The sequence below is a fragment of the Bufo gargarizans genome, chromosome 2, assembly GCF_014858855.1.
Source record: "Bufo gargarizans isolate SCDJY-AF-19 chromosome 2, ASM1485885v1, whole genome shotgun sequence".
Classification (NCBI taxonomy): domain Eukaryota; kingdom Metazoa; phylum Chordata; class Amphibia; order Anura; family Bufonidae; genus Bufo; species Bufo gargarizans.
This window is the reverse complement of record NC_058081.1, coordinates 595,829,776-595,849,757: the sequence shown is the minus strand read 5'-3', so window position 1 is coordinate 595,849,757 and position 19,982 is coordinate 595,829,776. Positions and strand designations below refer to the sequence as shown.

Here is a 19,982-nt window from a genome sequence, read left to right as displayed (position 1 = left end):
GGTGTACATAGCCTTTAACCTCTTGGGGACAAATGACGTACCGGTACGTCATGTTTAGTTCCGATCACCGCCGCGTGGCGGGCGGTGATCGGAACAAGGTGCCTGCTCAAATCATTGATCAGGCACCCTGGGAAAATGCGCAGGGGGGTCCCGTGACCCCCTCATATCGACAATCGCCGCAAACCACAGGTCAATTCAGACCTGCGGTTTGCGGCGTTTACGGGTTGCTGCGGCGGGCGGCCGTCAGTGCCATCGGGTCCCCGTGCGGCTGTAATGGGGACCCGATGGCATGGAAGGCAGCAGAAGGCTGGCATGGAAGGCAGCGGTGAAGAGCCTGTACAGTAGTATTGGAATGCATTGTAAAGGGAATTATACCCCCAAAAGTTGAAGTCCCAAAGTGGGACAAAAAATAAAGTGAAAAAATTAAGTTCCCCCCCCCCCCCAAAATTTAAAACTTTCAAGTAAAAAAAACCACATAGTAATTTTCCCCAAATAAAGTAAAAAAAAAACGTAAAAATAAAAACTGTGCTAAATAAGCAATTTCTTTGTCACCTTGCATCACTAAAAGTACAACAGCAAGCGATCAAAAAGGCGTATGCCCACCAAAATAGTACCAATCTAACCATCACCTCATCCCGCAAAAAATTAGCCCCTACCTAAGATAATCGCCTAAAAAATAAAAAAAACTATGGCTCAGCTTTAAAAAAGCTGTTATTGTGTAAAACTTTTTTAAAAGTAAATTTAAAAAAGTATACATATTATGTATCGCAGCATCTATAATAACCTGCTCTATAAAAATATCACATGACCTAACCCCTCAGGTGAACATCGTAAAAAAAAAAAAGTGTAAAAAAAAAAGCAATTTTTTGTCACCTTACATCACAAAAAGTGTAATAGCAAGTGATCAAAAAGTCATACGCACCCCAAAATAGGGCCAATCAAACCATCATCTCATCCCGCAAAAATCATACCCTACCCAAGATAATCTCCCAAAAACTGAAAAAACTATGGCTCTCAGACTATAGAGACATTAAAATATATATTTTTTTGTTTAAAAAATGAAATCATTGTGTAAAACTTACATAAATAACAAAAGCATACATATTAGGTATCGCCGCGTCTGTGACAACCTGCTATATAAAAATACCACATGATCTAACCTGTCAGATGAATGTTGTAAATAACAAAAAAGTAAAACGGTGCCAAAACAGCTATTTCTTGTTACCTTGCCTCACAAAAAGTGTAATATAGAGCAACCAAAAATCATATGCACCCTAAACTAGTACCAACAAAACTGCCACCCTATCTCGTAGTTTCTAAAAATGGGGTCACTTTTTTGGAGTTTCTACTCTAGGGGTGCATCAGGGGGGCTTCAAATGGGACATGGTGTCAAAAAACCAGTCCAGCAAAATCTGCCTTCCAAAAAACGTATGGCATTTCTTTCCTTCTGCGCCCTGCCGTGTGCCCGTACAGCTGTTTACGACCACATATGCGGTGTTTCTGTAAACTACAGAATCAGGGCCATAAATATTGAGTTTTGTTTGGCTGTTAACCCTTGCTTTGTAACTGGGAAAAAAATTATTAAAAAAGTTTGCTTTAAAAAAATGTGTGGTATCAAGGAAGTATTTTCCCTGGTAACCTGATAACATTATCTGGTAATGCTGAAATCATAGTACAGGGTGAGGCAAAAGTCTGGACACATTGTGCAATCTGGCTCACCTAAAATGCCGTATCCTTCAGCGCTGTGAAGAAGTATCACACATTGTTCTTCAGCATGTTCACCAAGACTGGATTAAACGTTTAAGGCCTCTTTCAGACGGGCGTCACGTTTTGGCTCCGGATGCGTCCCGGGTACATTGCAACAAACCCGTGCGAGTAGGTACGCAATTGAAGTCAGTTTTGACTGCGATTGCGTTCCGTTGTTCAGTTTTTATCGCAAAAGTGCAATGTGTTTTGCACGCGCGTGATAAAAAACTGAATGTGGTACCCAGACCTGAACTTCTTCACAGAAGTTCAGGTTTGGGTTCAAGGTTGTGTAGATTGTATTATTTTCCCTTGTAACATGGGGGAAAGGGAAAATAATAGCATTCTGAATACAGAATGCTAAGGCCTCTTTCACACTTGCGTTGTCCGGATCCGGCATGTACTCCACTTGCCGGAATTACACGCCGGATCCGGAAAAACGCAAGTGTACTGAAAGCATTTGAAGACGGATCCGTCTTCAAAATGCTTTCAGTGTTACTATGGCAGCCAGGACGCTATTAAAGTCCTGGTTGCCATAGTAGTAGTGGGAAGCGGGGGAGCGGTATACTTACCATCCGTGCGGCTCCCGGGGCGCTCCAGAATGACGTCAGAGCGCCCCATGCGCATGGATCATGTGATCCATGCGATCACGTCATCCATGCGCCTGGGGCGCCCTGACGTCATTCTGGAGCGCCCCGGGAGCCGCACGGATGGTAAGTATGCTGCTCCCCCGCTCCCCACTACACTTTACCATGGCTGCCAGGACTTTAGCGTCCCGGGAGCCATGGTAACCATTGAGAAAAAGCTAAACGTCGCATCCGGCAATGCGCCGAAACGACGTTTAGCTTAAGGCCGGATCCGGATCAATGCCTTTCAATGGGCATTCATTCCGGATCCGGCCTTGCGGCAAGTGTTCCGGATTTTTGGCCGGAGCAAAAAGCGCAGCATGCTGCGCTATTTGCTGCGGCCAAAAAACGTTCCGTTCCGGAACTGAAGACATCCTGATGCATCCTGAAGGACGGACTGTCCATTCAGAATGCATTAGGATAATCCTGATCAGTATTCTTCCGGCATAGAGCCCCGACGACGGAACTCTATGCCGGAAGACTATAACGCAGGTGTGAAAGAGCCCTTAGTAAAATAGGGATGGAGGGGTTAAAAAAATAAAATAAAATTTAACTCACCTTAATCCACTTGTTCGCACAGACGACATCTCTTCTGTCTTCATCTGTGATGAAAAGGACCTGTGGTGACGTCACTGCGCTCATCACATGGTCCATCACATGATCCTTCACGGCTACGCGAGCAAGTGGATTAAGGTGAGTTAATTTTAATTTTTTATTTTTTAACCCCTCCAGCCCTAATGTACTTAGCATTCTGTTTTAAGAATGCTATTATTTTCTCTTATAACCATGTTATAAGGGAAAATAATAATGATCGGGTCCCCATCCCGATCGTCTCCTAGCAACCGTGTGTGAAAATCGCACCGCATCCGCACTTGCTTGCGGATGCTTGCGATTTTCACGCAGTCCCATTCATTTCTATGGGGCCTGTGTTACGTGAAAAACGCACAAGAGGAGCATGCTGCGATTTTAATGCAACGCACAAGTGATGCGTAAAAAAAAACCGCTCATGTGCACAGCCCTATAGAAATGAATAGGTCCGGATTCAGTGCGGGTGCAATGCGTTCACATCACACATCGCACCTGCGCGGAAATCTTGCCCGTCTAAAAGAGTCCAAGGCTACTTTTACACTGGCGGCAGCAGGTTCCGTCAGGCTGTTCCAGTGGGGGAACAGCCTGCCGGATCCGTGCTAACGTTAGCCTTCCGTGCCCCTGTAAGTCCCCTCCGGCCCCATTTATAGTGAATATAGTGAATCCGGCAGCACAATGGGCTAGGGATCCGGCAGGCTGTTACCCAGCTGGAACAGCCTGATGGACCCTGCTGCCGCAAGTGTGAAAGTAGCCTAACCACGTGCATCCTGCAGAATGGTGGACACAAAGAACACGTCATGTACATCTGACCTTGTTTAACTCCTAAATTGGGAAAGGTAGGTCAAAACTGAAACTTCCAGTGAGTTTCTGAGTATATCGTAGCCAAGACTGATATATGACATGACTCCCTTTCCATTGAAAAAACGTGAGCTGAATTCAATATGGCAGACAGGGCCGCACCGCCAATTAGGCATGGTGATCGCCTCAGGCGGCGTGGCCCTGGTGACAAGTGGGGGCAGCAGCGGCAGGACACAGGGAAATGAGCGCTTCCATTGTGGAAGCGCTCATCTCCATAGTCATATGTATCGCTGTCCTCAGGACAGCCATACAGATGAATGTGCTGCGGTGGAGCAGGAGAGGGAGAGGCGTCTCCCTTCCCCGTTCCTATGATAGGCTGCAGGCACTCGGCCTGCAGCCTATCAAAGGCCAGTGCAGGTGGCGCGATGACGTCATCGCGCCGCCTGAGCTTTACAGCACGGGACACAGGCCGGAAGAGGCCTGCATCGCATTGCTGCCAGCCTGACGGAGGTAAGTATGTGTGTTTATTTTTTTTATATGGTACAATACAGGAGAGGAGCAATATGGGGGCACTTCTTACTGGCAGATGATTGGGGGCATCTATGGGGGACACTTCTTACTGGCACATTATTGGGGGGAATCTATGGGGTCACTTCATATTGGCATATTATTGGGGGGCATCTATGGGGGCATCTAAGGGGCATTTCTTACTGGCACATTATTGGGGGACACTATGGGGGCATCTACTGAGGCCACAAAGAAGGGGTATTTTATATGGAGGGCTCTGTATAGGGGCATTTTATACTGGGACACATTATGGTGTGTACTATGAGGAAGGGGGGAGAGGAGTACTATAGGGTCACCTACAGGGGGGCATTAAGAAGGGGTATTTTATACTTGCAAATTATGAGGGACACTGAGGGCATCTACTGGGGCACTATATAGGGGCATTTTATAGTGGTACATTATGGGGGGCACTAGGAGGAAGGGGGAAGAGGAGTACTATGGGGGCATTTACTGGAGGCACTATATATTTTTTTTTATACTGGCATGTTATGGGGGCACTTTGGGGACATTAGCTGAACTGGGGGCATTAAAAGGAGCTATTTTTTGCACTGGCACACATTATAAGCGGGCATTTTTTGTACTGTCACATTATAAGGTGAATTATTACTACTGGGGGCATTATGGTGGGCTTCATTACTACTGGGGGTCTATGGGGAACATGATTACTAATATGGGCGCTATGGGAGCATTATTACTTCTGGGGTACAGTGGGGACATGTTGGGGGCACTGTAGGAGCACTATTACTACCATGTGTGCTCTAGCAGACAATTATTACTATTGGTGGGACTTTGGGGAGCACTACTACTGTGGGGGCACCTTGGCATAGTATCAGCTTACCACAATTATTTTTGGGGGACGTTATGTTTACACTATTAGTGTCAGGGGCACTATTTGCTGGGCGCAGTTATTTTATGACACTGTGTGCCAATAATTATTGAAGGGCCCTATCTGCATGGTACTACTATTATCAGGGGGTTTATCTGTTTCTGTTATCAGTATAATATTGGGAAGCACAGAGGCACAGTATTGGGGATGGTAGGATGATTTGTCCAGAAGATGGGAGGATGGTAGAAATGTAGTAAAGTAAGATTTTTTTTGTCAAACTGCAGAGATGAGAAATGGCTGAAAAATGGTGGTCTGAAGGTCTGAAAGGAGAAGATAGGGAAAGAGAACATCTACATCACAGGAGACATCACTGGATGTAAGTGGTGTGGGGCACTGTATTAGCCTGTACGTTCTGTAGTGATATACGTAATGTTAGGAGGGAAGGGGTTAGGTTGAGATTTTGGTATAGGGGGAGACGCTTTTTCAATTTTCGTCTCAGGCAGCAGAAAGGCTAGGTGCACCCCTGATGGCAGATTCTAAAATGGCAGCCCAAAGTGTTTCCACCACCAAGTAATGCAGCCTCCCTCCCAATTAGTACTTTCACACATTGGAATTCAGTCTTATACATATTACACCAGTCAATAGGGTGCGTCAAGACTTTTGCCTCACCCTGTGTATGTAGTTATGTATTGGAATAATTAAGACACGTTATAATTTACTTTTATATAACGACTCAGAGATTATACACTAATCCAAATAATGGCAGTAGCTTAGGCTCATTTATGTGTATTATGTGCCAATAAACAAATATGCCCCAAATACCAGTCACCACATGAATGCTATTGTAATTGCATGTTAATAAATCCAACGCCCATACATAACATAAACCTTACAGAAATGTGCCCTATAGGACACAAAAAATATATTGGGTCATTAATCAAACTGGTGTAAAGTGGAACTGGCTTAGTTTCCCATAGCAACCAATCAGATTCCACCTTTCATTTTTCACAGCTCCTTTGGAAAATGAAAGGTTGAATCTGATTGGTTGCTAGTTTTACACTAGTTTGTTAAATCTCCCCCATAATCTTTATTGAAAAAGTACATTTGAACCATAGCAAAACCATGCACCCACCGTCATTATTATATATTCTTTGCTTCGACTACATATCCATGCATAGTTGTCATTTTCATACATCTATAAGGCAGTGACATTATTTCTGGCAGCTTTACCTTAATGGCATTTACTATTAGCGGATTTTATTCCCATACTATAAGGCCTCATTAACATCTCTGTCTGTAGATCCAGCTGGCTGTATCACGGATGCAGCGTTGCTGGATCCTTTACTTCACCGACGAATTTCCATTGACTGCAATGGGGTCTGGCAGTGGTCTGGTCGATTTCCGTCAAAAATGCCGGGTTTCCACTGGAAGAAAGCTGTTGCATGCAGCAGTTTACGTCCAGCCGAAACACAGCATTTTTGCTAGAAATTGCCGAACCTCATTGCAGTCACTGGGTGTAGCAATATGTTATATGCTGGGAATGGCCTCTAGGGGTCTCACTACTTAGATATTTGTGCGTTATTGCAACTCGTTGGTTGTAGTTCAGGAAGCAGCCTCAGGTGTAATGGCAGCTAAGATGTACACCTAATAAAATGTCTGCTACTAACTACAGTGTGTGATCATCTGGAGCAGGACCAACTAATAGAACACTGGGGATCCAGCGGGCTGCTCTGTGCCGGAACAGCCTGCTGGGTCCGCAAACAGAGATGTGAATAAGGCATAACGTCTACTATATGCTTACTTGACTTGTCAGTTATAAATACCTGGCATTATTTGGCAGGGATACTTGGTAGCATTTTACACTTTATCGTGCAAGTGTTCTAGTATATTTATACATATACGTTTTGTGCTCTGCCTATTTTACATTGCCAAACAATTAATACGCAGGTTATCTGGGGACATAAATGGGTCACATATGCTGCTGCCTTATGTAAATGGTGGGAGGGGTCCTGGTCCGTGGTTTTGCTGTGGTTCATTTGTGTAATCTAGCTTTTTGTCTACATGAATTGCACTTTTCTTTGTAACAAAGATATTTCTAACAAAGATGGAACCAGCCCTGTACCTCACATGGATCCAGGGATCTCCCCATTAATTGCTTTGTTAAATTTATATCAAACAGGCAGCTCAGAGTGTGTCCTTTCTGCTACGGGGTATGGCCCTTTTGCTGCAGCTCTATTCCTATCATAGCTCAAAAGGCTGTTGAAGGATGCAACTGAGCATGTAGTTCACATAAGTGAGGTGGACATAGAAATTCGCAAAAGAACAAACAGCAGATCGAAGCTATACAGATACATGTTATTGAATAATGGAGTGGCTATAGGACATTTTTAATTTAGGCAATTACAAAAGCATTCAAATTCACCAGGTGCTGGTTTGACAACTGCAACTAGATATAGCTTGCAATTAATTAATTATAAGAATTGTTATGACTAGTAAAATATTATTGGTTACTAATATGGTTATGAGACTTTAAGCAATTCACCTTGGCACTGAGCAATTGGTTACGAAATTAATCTCCTATACATACCGTATTTAAATTTAGAAAGTACTCAATAAAAATATAAAAGTCAAATAAAAAAGGTAATCAAAACCTCCTTTCAAGTGTTTTATTATTGGAATAAATTTGAAAAAAGAAAGCAACTATTACTTTATTTATCCATTAAGGTGTCTGTCGTAAAATAAACAGCAAGCAAACAGATGCATGTTCCCAAAAATGGTGCAGATGAGAGTCAGTTCATCTCACTCAGCTTCATCGACAGAAAATGTAAAAAGTTATGGCTCTCAGAATATGGCGACACAAGAACAAATAATTTTAAAAGGTAAAATAATGCTATATAAATTTGGTATCACCATAAACATACTGACACACACAATAAAGTTATCATAATTTTTTTTACACATGTTGAATAAAAACTAAACTCAAACAACAAATCCATAAACAGTTAAATTCAATAAAATACTTGGGCCACAAAATGGTGTCATTAAAAATACAAGTTTACCACACAAAAAACAGTCCTCATGCAGCAAAATAATATGACTCTTGGATGGCAGGGATGAAAAAAGAAAAGTGAAGGTCAAAACTGGCTGCAGTGGTAAGGGGTACAGTTGAGCGATACCGAACTGTAAAGTTCGGGTTCGTACTGAACTTTAGGGTTTTCGGCACCTGGACCCGAATCCGAACATTTACGTAAAAGTTTGGGTTCGGTGTTCGGCGACTTTTATGGCGCAAAGCAGCCAATCAACAAGCGTCATGCTACTTGACCCAAAAGACCATCACAGCCATGCCTACTATTGGCATGGCTGTGATTAGCCAACTGCAGCATGTGACCCAGCCTCTATTTAAGCTGCAGTCACGTAGCGCCGCACGTCACTCTGCTCGGATTAGTGTAGGGAGAGGCTGCAGCTGCTGTGAGGGAGAGATCAGGGAGAAATCTTATCAAGAACTGGTTTATGTACTCAGCAATCTACAGAAAAAGTGTTTTGTGGGTGCAATGCACAATTTTTTTAAGCCTGCCCTGAGCCAACTACTGCTGAAAACAAACTTTTTTTTCTTCAGTTAGTCAATATCAATACATGATCGGCAGCCATTTTATGCAACAATAGTGCACCAGCATAGGCTATCTGCAAGTCCAGAAATACAGCTTTGGCATACTGGGGTGAAAAAACCCTCTAATATACTGCACATCTGGGATTAGACAAGCATAAGTCACTGTCACATTTAGGACAGAAATACAGCTTTTTGGTTAGGGTGAAAAAAACCTCTAATATACTGCTCATCTGGGATTACACGTGCATAAATCACTGTCACATTTAGGACAGACATACAGCTTTTTGGTTAGGGTGAAAAAACCCTCTAATATACTGCACATCTGGATTACACGTGCATAAGTCACTGTCACATTTAGGACAGAAATACAGCTTTTTGGTTAGGGTGAAAAAAACCTCTAATATACTGCTCATCTGGGATTACACGTGCATAAATCACTGTCACATTTAGGACAGACATACAGCTTTTTGGTTAGGGTGAAAAAACCCTCTAATATACTGCACATCTGGATTACACGTGCATAAGTCACTGTCACATTTAGGACAGAAATACGGCTTTGGCATACTGGGGTGAAAAAAGCCTCTAATATACTGCACATCTGAGATTAGACAAGCATCAGTGACTGTCACATTTAGACCAGAAATACGGCTTTTTGGTTACTGGGGTGAAAAACCCCCCCTCTGATATACTGCACATCTGGGATAAGACGTGCATAAGTGAGTGTCACATTTAGGCCACAAATACCGCTGTCATATAGAGTTAAAAAATACCCTACATCAGGGTTTATATTGGCGGTTAATTATTTTTAACAGACTTAACCACTTTTTACCTTGCTTTGTGAACACTAACTATGAGGAAAACATCTAATAAGGGACGCGGTCATGGTCGTGGTGGTGTTGGTGGAGCCTCTGGTGCAGGGAGAGGACGTGGCCATTATGCCACAGCTACACATCCTACTGAACCTACTACCTCAGGTCCCAGTAGCCGTCAGAATCTACAGCGATATTTGGTCGGGCCTAATGCCGTTCTATGGATGGTAAGGCCTGAGCAAGTACAGGCGCTAGTTAATTGGGTGGCTGACAGTGGATCCAGCACGTTCACATTATCTCCCACCCAGTCTTCTGCACAAAGCGCACAGGTGGCGCCTGAAACCCATGCCCATCAGTCTGTCACATTACCCCCGTGCATATGGGGAACCTGTCTGAGCCTCAAGTCATGCACCAGTCTCTTATGCTGTTTGAAGACTCTGCTGGCAGGGTTTCCCAAGGGCATCCACCTAGCCCTTACACAGGGGTGGAAGCGAGGAGTGCACTAACGCACAACCACTTATGTTTCCTGATGAGGACATGGGAATACCACCGCAGCACGTCTCTGATGATGACGAAACACAGGTGCCAACTGCTGAGTCTTTCTGCAGACCGAAAAAGGAGGTCAGGGAGGAAGACTGGGTGGAATGAAGAGTTCGGTGGAAGAGGCAGTGGTGAGACCGAGCCAACAGCGTAGCAAAAGCGGGAGCAGGGTGCAAAAGCAGAGCAGCCGTCGCCAAAACAGTTCACCTGCTACTGGCCACCATCAACAGGGACGAGCACACGAAAGGCAGCTTCAAGGAGTTCTCTGGCATGGCACTTCTTCACACAATGTGCTGACGACAAGACCCGAGTGGTTTGCACGCTGTGCCATCAGAGCCTGAAGCGAGGCATTAACGTTCTGAACCATAGCACAACCTGCATGACCAGGCATCTACATGCGAGACACGGGCTGCAGTGGAGTAAGCACCTTTAAAACCAAGAAAGGGCTCAGGCCCCTCCTGCTCCCTCTTCTGCTGCTGCCTTAGCCTCTTCCTCCGCCTCTGGAGGAATGTTGGCACCTGCCGCCCAGCAAACAGAGGATGTGCCACCAACAACACTACCTCCATCACCAAGCATCTCCACCACGTCACACGGAAGTGTTCGGCTCTCCATCTCACAAAACTTTGATAGAAAGCGTAAATTCCCACCTAGCCACCCTCGATCCCTGGCCCTAAATGTCAGCACTTCTATGTCTCCTTGAGAAAACACTTAGGGCGATGATGGAAGAGGATGTGGCCCAGGACGAGGAGGAGGAAGAGGGGTCATCTCTAACACTTTCAGGCCAGTCTTTTAGAAGTGGCTCAGAAAGAGGATTTTTGCAACAGCAGAGGCCAGGTACAAATTTGGCCAGCCAGGGCCCACTACTGGAAGATGAGGAGGATGGGGATGAAGCATGTTCACAGCGGGGTGGCATCCAACGCATCTCGGGCCCATCACTGGTGCGTGGCTGGGGGGATACGGAGGACACAGACGATACGCCTTCCACAGAGGACAGCTTGTCCTTACCTCTGGACAGCCTGGCACACATGAGCGACTACATGCTGCAGTGCCTGCGCAACAACTGCAGAGTTGCCCACATTTTAACGTGTGCTGACTACTGGGTGGCCACCCTGCTGGATCCCCGTTAAAAGACAATGTGCCGTCCTTAATTTTCTCACTGGAGTGTGATCGGAAGTTGCGCGACTACAGGTGCACGCTGGTAGACGCACTCCTGAGAGCATTCCCGACTGACGCCGGGGGACAAGTGGAAGCACAAGGCGAAGGCAGGGGAGGAGGAAGAGGTCGCCAACCAGCTGTGTCAGCGCCGGCACCTCAGAAGGCAGGGTTAGCATGGCCGACATGTGGAAAAGCTTTGTCACCTCGCCGCAACAACCAGCCCCAACTGCTGATATGGAGCGTGTTAGCAGGAGGTAGCATTTGAACAACATGGTGGAACAGTACCTGTGCACACGACTACACATACTGACTGATGGTTCTGCCCCATTCAACTTCTGGGTCTCCAAATTGTCCACATGGCGAGAGCTTGCCCTGTATGCCTTGGAGGTGCTGACCTGCCCTGCAGCCAGTGTACTCTCTGAACGTGTATCTAGCACGCCAGGGGGCGTCATTATAGACAGACGCAGCCGCCTGTCCACAGCCAACGTGGACAAGCTCACGTTCGTTAACATGAACCAGGCTTGGATCCCACAAGACTTGTCTGTACCTTGTGCAGCATAGATATTTATACCACCATCAAACATACATTTTTGTACTCAAGTCAAGTACAATGATTCTTTGTTTTATTTTATTTTATTTTATTTGTCCCAATATTTTGGGGGCTACCTACCCCAATAAAAAATAAAAAAAAACATTGTTGGTTACCTCCTCCTCCTCCATTGCTGCCTCCACCTACAACACCACATTCACCGCCTCCTCAACCTCCGACTCCATATCCACCTCCTTCTCTGAGTTGCAGGTTAATAATTTGTAAGTTTTAGTTATTTTATTTCATTTTAAGTTATTTCCCTATCCACATGTGTTTGCAGAGCAGTTGCCATGCTCTTAAGCACATTTTACTGCCTTTTACATCCCTCTAGCCTTTTTAATTAAAAAAGGTGCCAATTTTAGTGCCCTAAATGAAAAAAATTCTTATTTTCAATTATTGGGTGACATTTTAACATTTTTGGCGTATACAAACCCCTGCTGTGCCTGGGTGACAGGGGCCTAAATCTCTCAAAATCCTCTGTTCTATTGCTGGGTGACATGAACCCCCTTTTGCTGTGAATGAACCCCTGCTGTGCCTGGGTGACAAGGGCCTAAATCTCTCATAATCCTCTGTTCTATTGCTGGGTGACATGAACCCCCTTTTGCTGTGAATGAACCCCTGCTGTGCCTGGGTGACAGGGGCCTAAATCTCTCATAATCCTCTGTTCTATTGCTGGGTGACATGAACCCCCTTTTGCTGTGAATGAACCCCTGCTGTGCCTGGGTGACAGCGGCCTAAATCTCTCATAATCCTCTGTTCTATTGCTGGGTGACATGAACCCCCTTTTGCTGTGAATGAACCCCTGCTGTGCCTGGGTGACAGCGGCCTAAATCTCTCAAAATGCTCTGTTCTATTCCTGGGTGACATGAACCCCCTTTTGCAGTGAATGAACCCCTGCTGTGCCTGGGTGACAGCGGCCTAAATCTCTCATAATCCTCTGTTCTATTGCTGGGTGACATGAACCCCCTTTTGCCGTGAATGAACCCCTGCTCTGCATTGCTGACAGGGAACTAAATTTTGTGAAAACATCTGTTATTGATCGGAAGATGCGCGACTACAAGCGCACGCTGCTGATGGCATTCCCACCTGACAGCGGGGGCACAGTGGAAGCACAAGACGAAGGCAGAGGAGGAGGAAGAGGTCGCTAACGCAGCTGGGGCACCGCCAGCACCTGAGAAGGCAGGGTTAGCATGGCCCAAATGTGGAAAAGCTTTGTCAGCCTTGGAGGTGCTGACCGGCCCTGCAGCCAGTGTATAGTGTGAACGTGTGTTTAGCACGACAGAGGGCATTATCACAGGCCGCAGCCAATGTGGACAAGCTTACGTTTATTAAAATGAACCAGGCATGGATCCCACAGGACTTGTCCGTACCTTGTGCAGAATAGACATTTATACCAGCCTCAACCATCCATTCTTGTACTCAAGTGCACTTATTCTTTGTTTTATTTTGTTATATGTCCCAATATTTTGGGGGATACCCCAATTTTAAAATAAGAAATAACACAAATCAGTGTTGGCTACCTATTCCTCCTTCACCGCCGCTTCCACCTACACCGCCACATTAACCTACACCGCCACATACACCCATCCACTGCCTCCTCAACCTCCTCCTAGATCTAGACTGTTATTTTTAATTTTTCTGTATTTTATGTTATTTTAAGTCATTTCCCTATCCACATTTGTTTGCAGAACAATTGCCATGCTCTTAAGCACATTTTGATGCCTTTTGCAGCCCTCTAGCCCTTTCCAGGACTATTTTAGAGCCATTTTTGTGCCCAAAAGTTTGGGTCCTCATTGACTTCAATAGGGTTCGGGGTCAAGTTCGAGCCCGAACCTGCCGAACCTCCCGAACCCGAACTTTTTTTTCAGGTTCGGCCGAACCTGCCGAACCTGCCGAACCCGAACATCCAGGTGTCCGCTCAACTCTAGTAAGGGGTAGTTTTTAATAATTTTTTTTTCCTAAGAGTCAAGCAGATGTTCAATAATAAATAAATAAAAAATCCCTGACAGTGGTTTAAAAGCAATATTGATCTAAGTATCGGGATAAGCTTTGACCTACATTCAATCTGGTTTACCTGTTGGGTGTAGGATGAATTGTACATCAGCTGGAAGTCTAAGTTGCTCCCATCTAAGATACAGTCACTGTATGGTGCTCCCAAACGGTTTATCTGATCCTGCGACAAAATATAAAAGTTTATTATAATTACTGATATACTGTATTCACTGTACAAAATAGAGTAGTGTATAAAATACCATATTTACCAGCATTAATTCAGCAGATATGCAAGATGTGCGCATGTCAGCTGAATGTAATGCTGTAGGTCCTATCTCCTAAGGCTACTTTCACATTACCGTTTTTTGCGGATCCGTCATGGATCTGCAAAAACACTTCCATTACAATAATACAACCGCATACATCTGTCATGAACGGATCCGGGTGTATTTTGTCTTCTATAGCAATGACGGATCTGTCATGAACACCATTGAAAGTCAATTGGGGGCGGATCCATTTTCTATTGTGTCAGAGAAAACGGATCTGTCCCCATTGACGGATCTTGCTCTGCACCACATGCAGGCAGCATTTTTGGTGTCGGCCTCCAGAGCGGAATGGTGACAGATCGGAGGCAAACTGATGCATTCTGAGCGGATCCTTTTCCATTCAGAATGCATTAGGGAAAAACTGATGCGTTTTGGACCTCTTGTGAGAGCCCTGAACGGATCTCGCAAACTGAAAGCCAAAACGCCAGTGTGAAAGTAGCCTTTCACACGAGCGATTTTTCCGTGCGGGCGCAATCACTGAATCCGGACCTATTCATTTCAATGGGGGTCTGTGTACATGAGCGTTGTTTTTCACACATCACTTGTGCGTTGCGTGAAAAACGCAGCATGTTCTTTATTCTATTTCAAACAAGTGCGGATGCGTTTTTCACTGATGGTTGCTAAGAAATGTTGTTTGTAAACCTGCAGATTTTATCACGTGTGTGAAAAACACATCAATGCGCATTTTACACGCGCAAAAAAACTGAACTGCTGAACGCAATCGCAGACAAAACTGACTAAACCTGCTTGCAAAATGGTGCGAGTTTTTCTGAACACACCCTGAACGCATCCGGACCTAATCGGCTTTATTCGAGACCTTAGGTGGCCGCAAACTGTAGAAAATCGCTGCGTTATCATGTGTAATTGATCCCCTTGGTGCAATAAGGGTGGTGCCATTGCATCTCGTTGCACCCATAGGCTCCACCCTCTGTCTCCTATGGTGCGCCTTCAGTGCTAAGACTGACAGGCCAGGCACTGAAAACATATTCACTCCTGGCGCTGAAGTCTTGCTGGAGAGGAAGGAGCAATGCTGGATCAGAGAGAGCTTGGGCGGGTGAGTTTTAAAAATTATTTTAGTAGCCCCCCCTGCAATTTATCACAAAAATCGGAACTTAGAAAAAGCGTGGCAATTACCTTTACCTTATAATCATGATTATATCACTGGCGGATTAGTAGTTTATACCTTGCGATCATTTGGCCCCTGCTGTAATGAAAATCAGCTCTCCAGGCACTGACTTCCCGTTAACTTGTAACAGACGGGATTATACACAGCAGCCAATTTAAAGAGGCAGAGCAACAGGGAGGAACAGTCTAAACGAATCCTGAGATAGGAGTGTTTCAGACTACTTCATACCCCCGGTGGGCCCTGTATTCAAGTTACAGTCACAGATCACACTTCTGCTGTGACAGATCAAGTTAAAAAGCAGTCAAACAGCAAGCCTGGAGGAAAATGAATAGCAGCTAAGCATCCCCTATAGATAGTGACCAGTAATTTCTGAGCGCACGACTGCACAATTATTTTGATAGTGCTATTAACTAACTTTTATATAGAAGCTAAATCGGCAGACAATATACTATGTAAAGAGAGGTTTTACATTATAATAATATTAAAGGCTATATATATATACCCCTTCTGAGCATTTTTTTTTTTTTTTCTGATTGCATTTTATTTATTTTGGGCTAAAATAATTTTTTCAATTGGTCTTTATTAAAAAAATTCTGCCGTTCTGTCACAAAGGGTTAATTGACTAGCTGTGTAAAAAGTACTTTCACTATCACTTTGTGCTGGTCATCTAATAAAACATCTAAAAAATACTGGAAGGTCAAAAACACTCATTTAAGTCACATTCTTATCAGTAAGAATAGAATTGAGCTATAATGAGTGTTTATAAGGTCAGCGATCAGAGATAAGAAGTAAAAATATAGAACCTGCTACTAGAGAATCTCAAGCCGGTACAGGGAAAGGGACACAACATTATTTATAAAGACCAAATGAAAAAATGATTTTTGGCTCAAAATGAGTACAATACAATAATAAAAAACAATTACCCGCAGGTACAGAGCATTTGCAAAGGTACATAGCCGTTGCGTGCAGCATTTTTTTTGTCATGGCGAATTCCAGCATATTTACCGGATTGTGGCTGGATCTCAGCCACAATATAGACAATGGGGTCGACGGGCATTCTGGTAACATCTGGCAATGCCGGAGCAGGAAAACAGCTGTTCTCTGCCAGAACAGCCTGCCAGAGAGCACACCTATGACCATTGGGGTTAAGGAAGTCACAGTTGTTGCCTCTTCAGTCTACTGAATGGAAAGAGCCTTCCCTGACCTTATTACACAGATTTTTCTCTTTACTATCCCACTGCTCTCGGCGCCCACATCCTTTCATCCCCTTTGGGATTTCACAATCCCCTAGGATTTACGGTCTTATTCACAAATATTCAGCCCCGTTTGATCCTTCCGTTATACCTCATGACTCTGATTATCCAAACCCTACAGTATCTTTTGTCTGGGCTGGAAGTCGGGAAAAAATGCAGAGGGTAAAAAGAGGGGATTTTTTTTCTGGGAGTGCTTATTTAAATGTCCCAGATAACCCCTTTAAGACTACAATTCCGAATATATTAAAAAGATCTATGCATTTTACAAAAGTAAACCGATTTTTGAGAAAAACCCAGCTCAATCACTAACCTGTCTAATACTGATTGAGGTCTCGGTCCCTGGCCATATATCAAATCCTTCATGCTCCGCCAGTGGAAACTGGTTAGGGTTGTGAATCATGACCTTAGCACCTGCTGCACTTGACAAAATGGGCATATTATCATTCTGGTCTGTCTTCAGCGTCAAGGACAATCCTTAAAAAGAAAGCGATCAAGTTAAATTAGTTTCACATGTGAAATTGTGTGATAGAGCTAACAGTTAATGTTCTTTAACATTTGCAAATCTCTGTGCAATGAGCCATTCCTTATCCTGTACTTCTGAATGGAAAAGGAAGTATCATAAGTCTATATATAGGAAAGGACTGATAGAGATACTAGATACTGTATCTACTACTATCAATATTAATGATGTGCCCATCTATGACTGTCCTTAGCTTTCATTGTATATAGTTGTCACTGTCAAAAATCATCACAAAATATAAGACAAAATATAAGACATTCCTGCAAATATAATAGGTGTAATTATATAACCAGACATGCTGTATGTACAGTCAATGACAAAAAAATGAATGCACCAAGAAGTTGTTGGAGTTGAATGAAACTTTCTATGTGTGAATGTAATGACGATATATGTAAGTGATTACAGTATTAGAGAGAAACGATAACTTTATTGGGAAAACTGTACAATTGAAAGGAGGCTCTAATATCATGTTGGGTCACCTCTAGCCTGGATACAAGGCTAAGGTTGCTGAAGCTAGCATCCCAGGTATACCCTAAATACTCAATTGGCAATAAATTTGACAACTAGGCAAGACCGGTAAGTGTGGTAATCTGGCGCAGACATTCCTGGAAAAACCTTTACTGTGGGTGTGCATTATCCAGAAAAATGCCAGTTGGAAGCCCTGACATGAGAGACCATATATGACTGCAGGATGTCCTGCACATATCACTACTAGGGGTGACCAACTGGCGTATGCAATGACTCCCCAGATCATCACACCAGCAGTCGGGGCAGTCCCAAATAGTTGTGAGAAAAAGCAAGAGAAACTAGTATGTTATACTGGATTTCTCAGCATTATATGCATTGTCTGGGGGGTAATCGTTCTCATTATGGAGAATACCTAATATGTGCAGTATGTGTGTAGAGTATTGTATGCCAGGCAATGCTCCTCTGGGTTTCTAGAAAGATAGTCAGATTCTTTTTTTTTTTTTTCAAAGTTCTTTTTATTAATATATAAATTATAAGAACATGAGTAACAATAGGGCAGTACAGTATTTCTTACACAATGTACAGCTTGAATCATCTAGTAACAGAGGGTTACAGTCTTGTCTGGTGCTTATTGAAGAAACACATATATCACTACAATGCTATATTCACATTGGAACAGTAATAATGACCTCTGTAAAGAATCGTGATGGAAAAGCAACATATACGGATAATTCAGTGATCAGAAGTTATCAATACTGAAAAGTGATTGGTAAACATCAGGGGTAATGGAAAAGCAACATATACGGATAATTCAGTGATCAGAAGTTATCAATACTGAAAAGTGATTGGTAAACATCAGGGGTAAAAAAAAAGGAGGGGGGAGGTGAGGAAAGAGGGAGAGGGGAAGTAAAGGCTACAAAGATGTATCTCTTAACCATAAGACTCCTTTCTAAATAGTCTATAGAGGAGAATGTGAGAAGATAAGCTGTAGACTAATATTAAATGGAGGACAAATAACTGTAAGTAACCCTCTCACTATTGGACAACATATCAACCCTCAGATAGGGAAGCATCTACATTTAGCCCAAGGGAACCAAATCTTCTTGAAGAAGATGTGGGTCTTAGTCTCCCAACTTGCCAGCTCCTCCAGACGGAACAGAGAATCAACCTTTTCTACCCACTATCTGAGCGTTGGGGGAGAGTCTGCCTTCCAATAAGTGGGGACTAGTATTCTGCCAGCTGCAAGGAGGTGTTTTATTAGTTTCAGTGTATGTTTAGGGAGTATCTCTGGAAATAAATGTAACAAGCAAGTCTCTGGAAGTAATGAAAGATTCGTACCTGCAACCAGATTAATCTGGGGTAGAACTGATGACCAATATGTGGTAATGAGTGGGCATGTCCACCATAAATTAAAATATGTGCCTGTCTGTTGTCCACATCTTCAGCAATTAGTGTTATAATTAGAGTTGTATTTGTTTAGTCTTGCTGGGGTTAAATGCCATCTAGTTTGGATTTTATATCCGGACTCTTGCATTCTTATGCATTTAGAAGATTGCTTGGGAGCTAAGAAGAGTTTTTGCAAGTCCACTTCTGAGAATTCTTTCTCCAGGTCCTTTTCCCATGCTGCTACAAAGGGGAGTGTCAAATTAGCAGGTGGGGAGAGCAAGAGTTTACTAAGAGTTGATGCAACCCTCTTCAGCATTTTTAGCTGTGTCAGTGTCAGGACTCAAACCCAGGGACTCCTGAACTGCAGCGTTCTTCCAACTGAGCTATTCAGCCTTCTGGACAGCTCCTGTGCTGAACCGAAGCCTACAGTTTCCTGTGCCTCTAGTTTCAGTTTCCTGCCTCCCTGTTTGTTCCACCCTGTTCTTTGATTGGACTTACTATTTAAATCCAGCCTTATACTTCCTGCCTTGCAAGATTATTGTGCTCCTCAGCCTGTAATCAAGCTAGTCTCTCCACGCTCCTCTGCCAAATACTGATGCTCATCTGTGCATCGATCACTGGCTTCCTCCTGACTACGGTACGTGCTACTCCTCAAATACCAACGCTTATCTGTGCATCGACCACTGGCTTCCTCCTGACTACGATATCAGCCTGGCAAGTAGTTGCAATAAAAGACTCCGAACCAGACCCGGACTGTTACAGTCAGGGTAGTTTCAAACTTTATTAGTATTCTCTGAAAGTCATCTCTCTGTATGAGCTATTTGCAAGAGAGAATAAATTTATTATACAGTAGAGTAGAAAGGAGTGGATAGCCAAGTCGTTCAGACAAAGCTTGGATAGTAGGAAGCGTCCCATCCTCTATTATAGAATCAATAGTGGAAACATTGAGCTTAATCTCTTTTGGTATGGTACTATTATATTCAACGTCAGTATTATAGAGTATATCTTTAACCTGAAGTAGGGGGATGGGAAGGGGGAGCACAAAGCACACACTTCTCTCATA

General features: G+C 43.7%; 1 protein-coding gene across 1 annotated transcript in view; it reads right to left on the bottom strand.

Annotated features, from left to right (window-relative positions):
- The window catches only part of SCNN1D (sodium channel epithelial 1 subunit delta), a 67,595-nt gene that overhangs the window by 12,722 nt on the left and 34,891 nt on the right, over window positions 1-19,982 (bottom strand). Inside the window, exons 6-7 of the mRNA XM_044277552.1 lie at window positions 16,856-17,019; window positions 13,923-14,021 (exon numbers count right to left, since the gene is read on the bottom strand). Of these exons, the coding sequence (XP_044133487.1) occupies window positions 13,923-14,021; window positions 16,856-17,019 (263 nt within the window). The remainder of the gene's footprint in view (window positions 1-13,922; window positions 14,022-16,855; window positions 17,020-19,982) is intronic.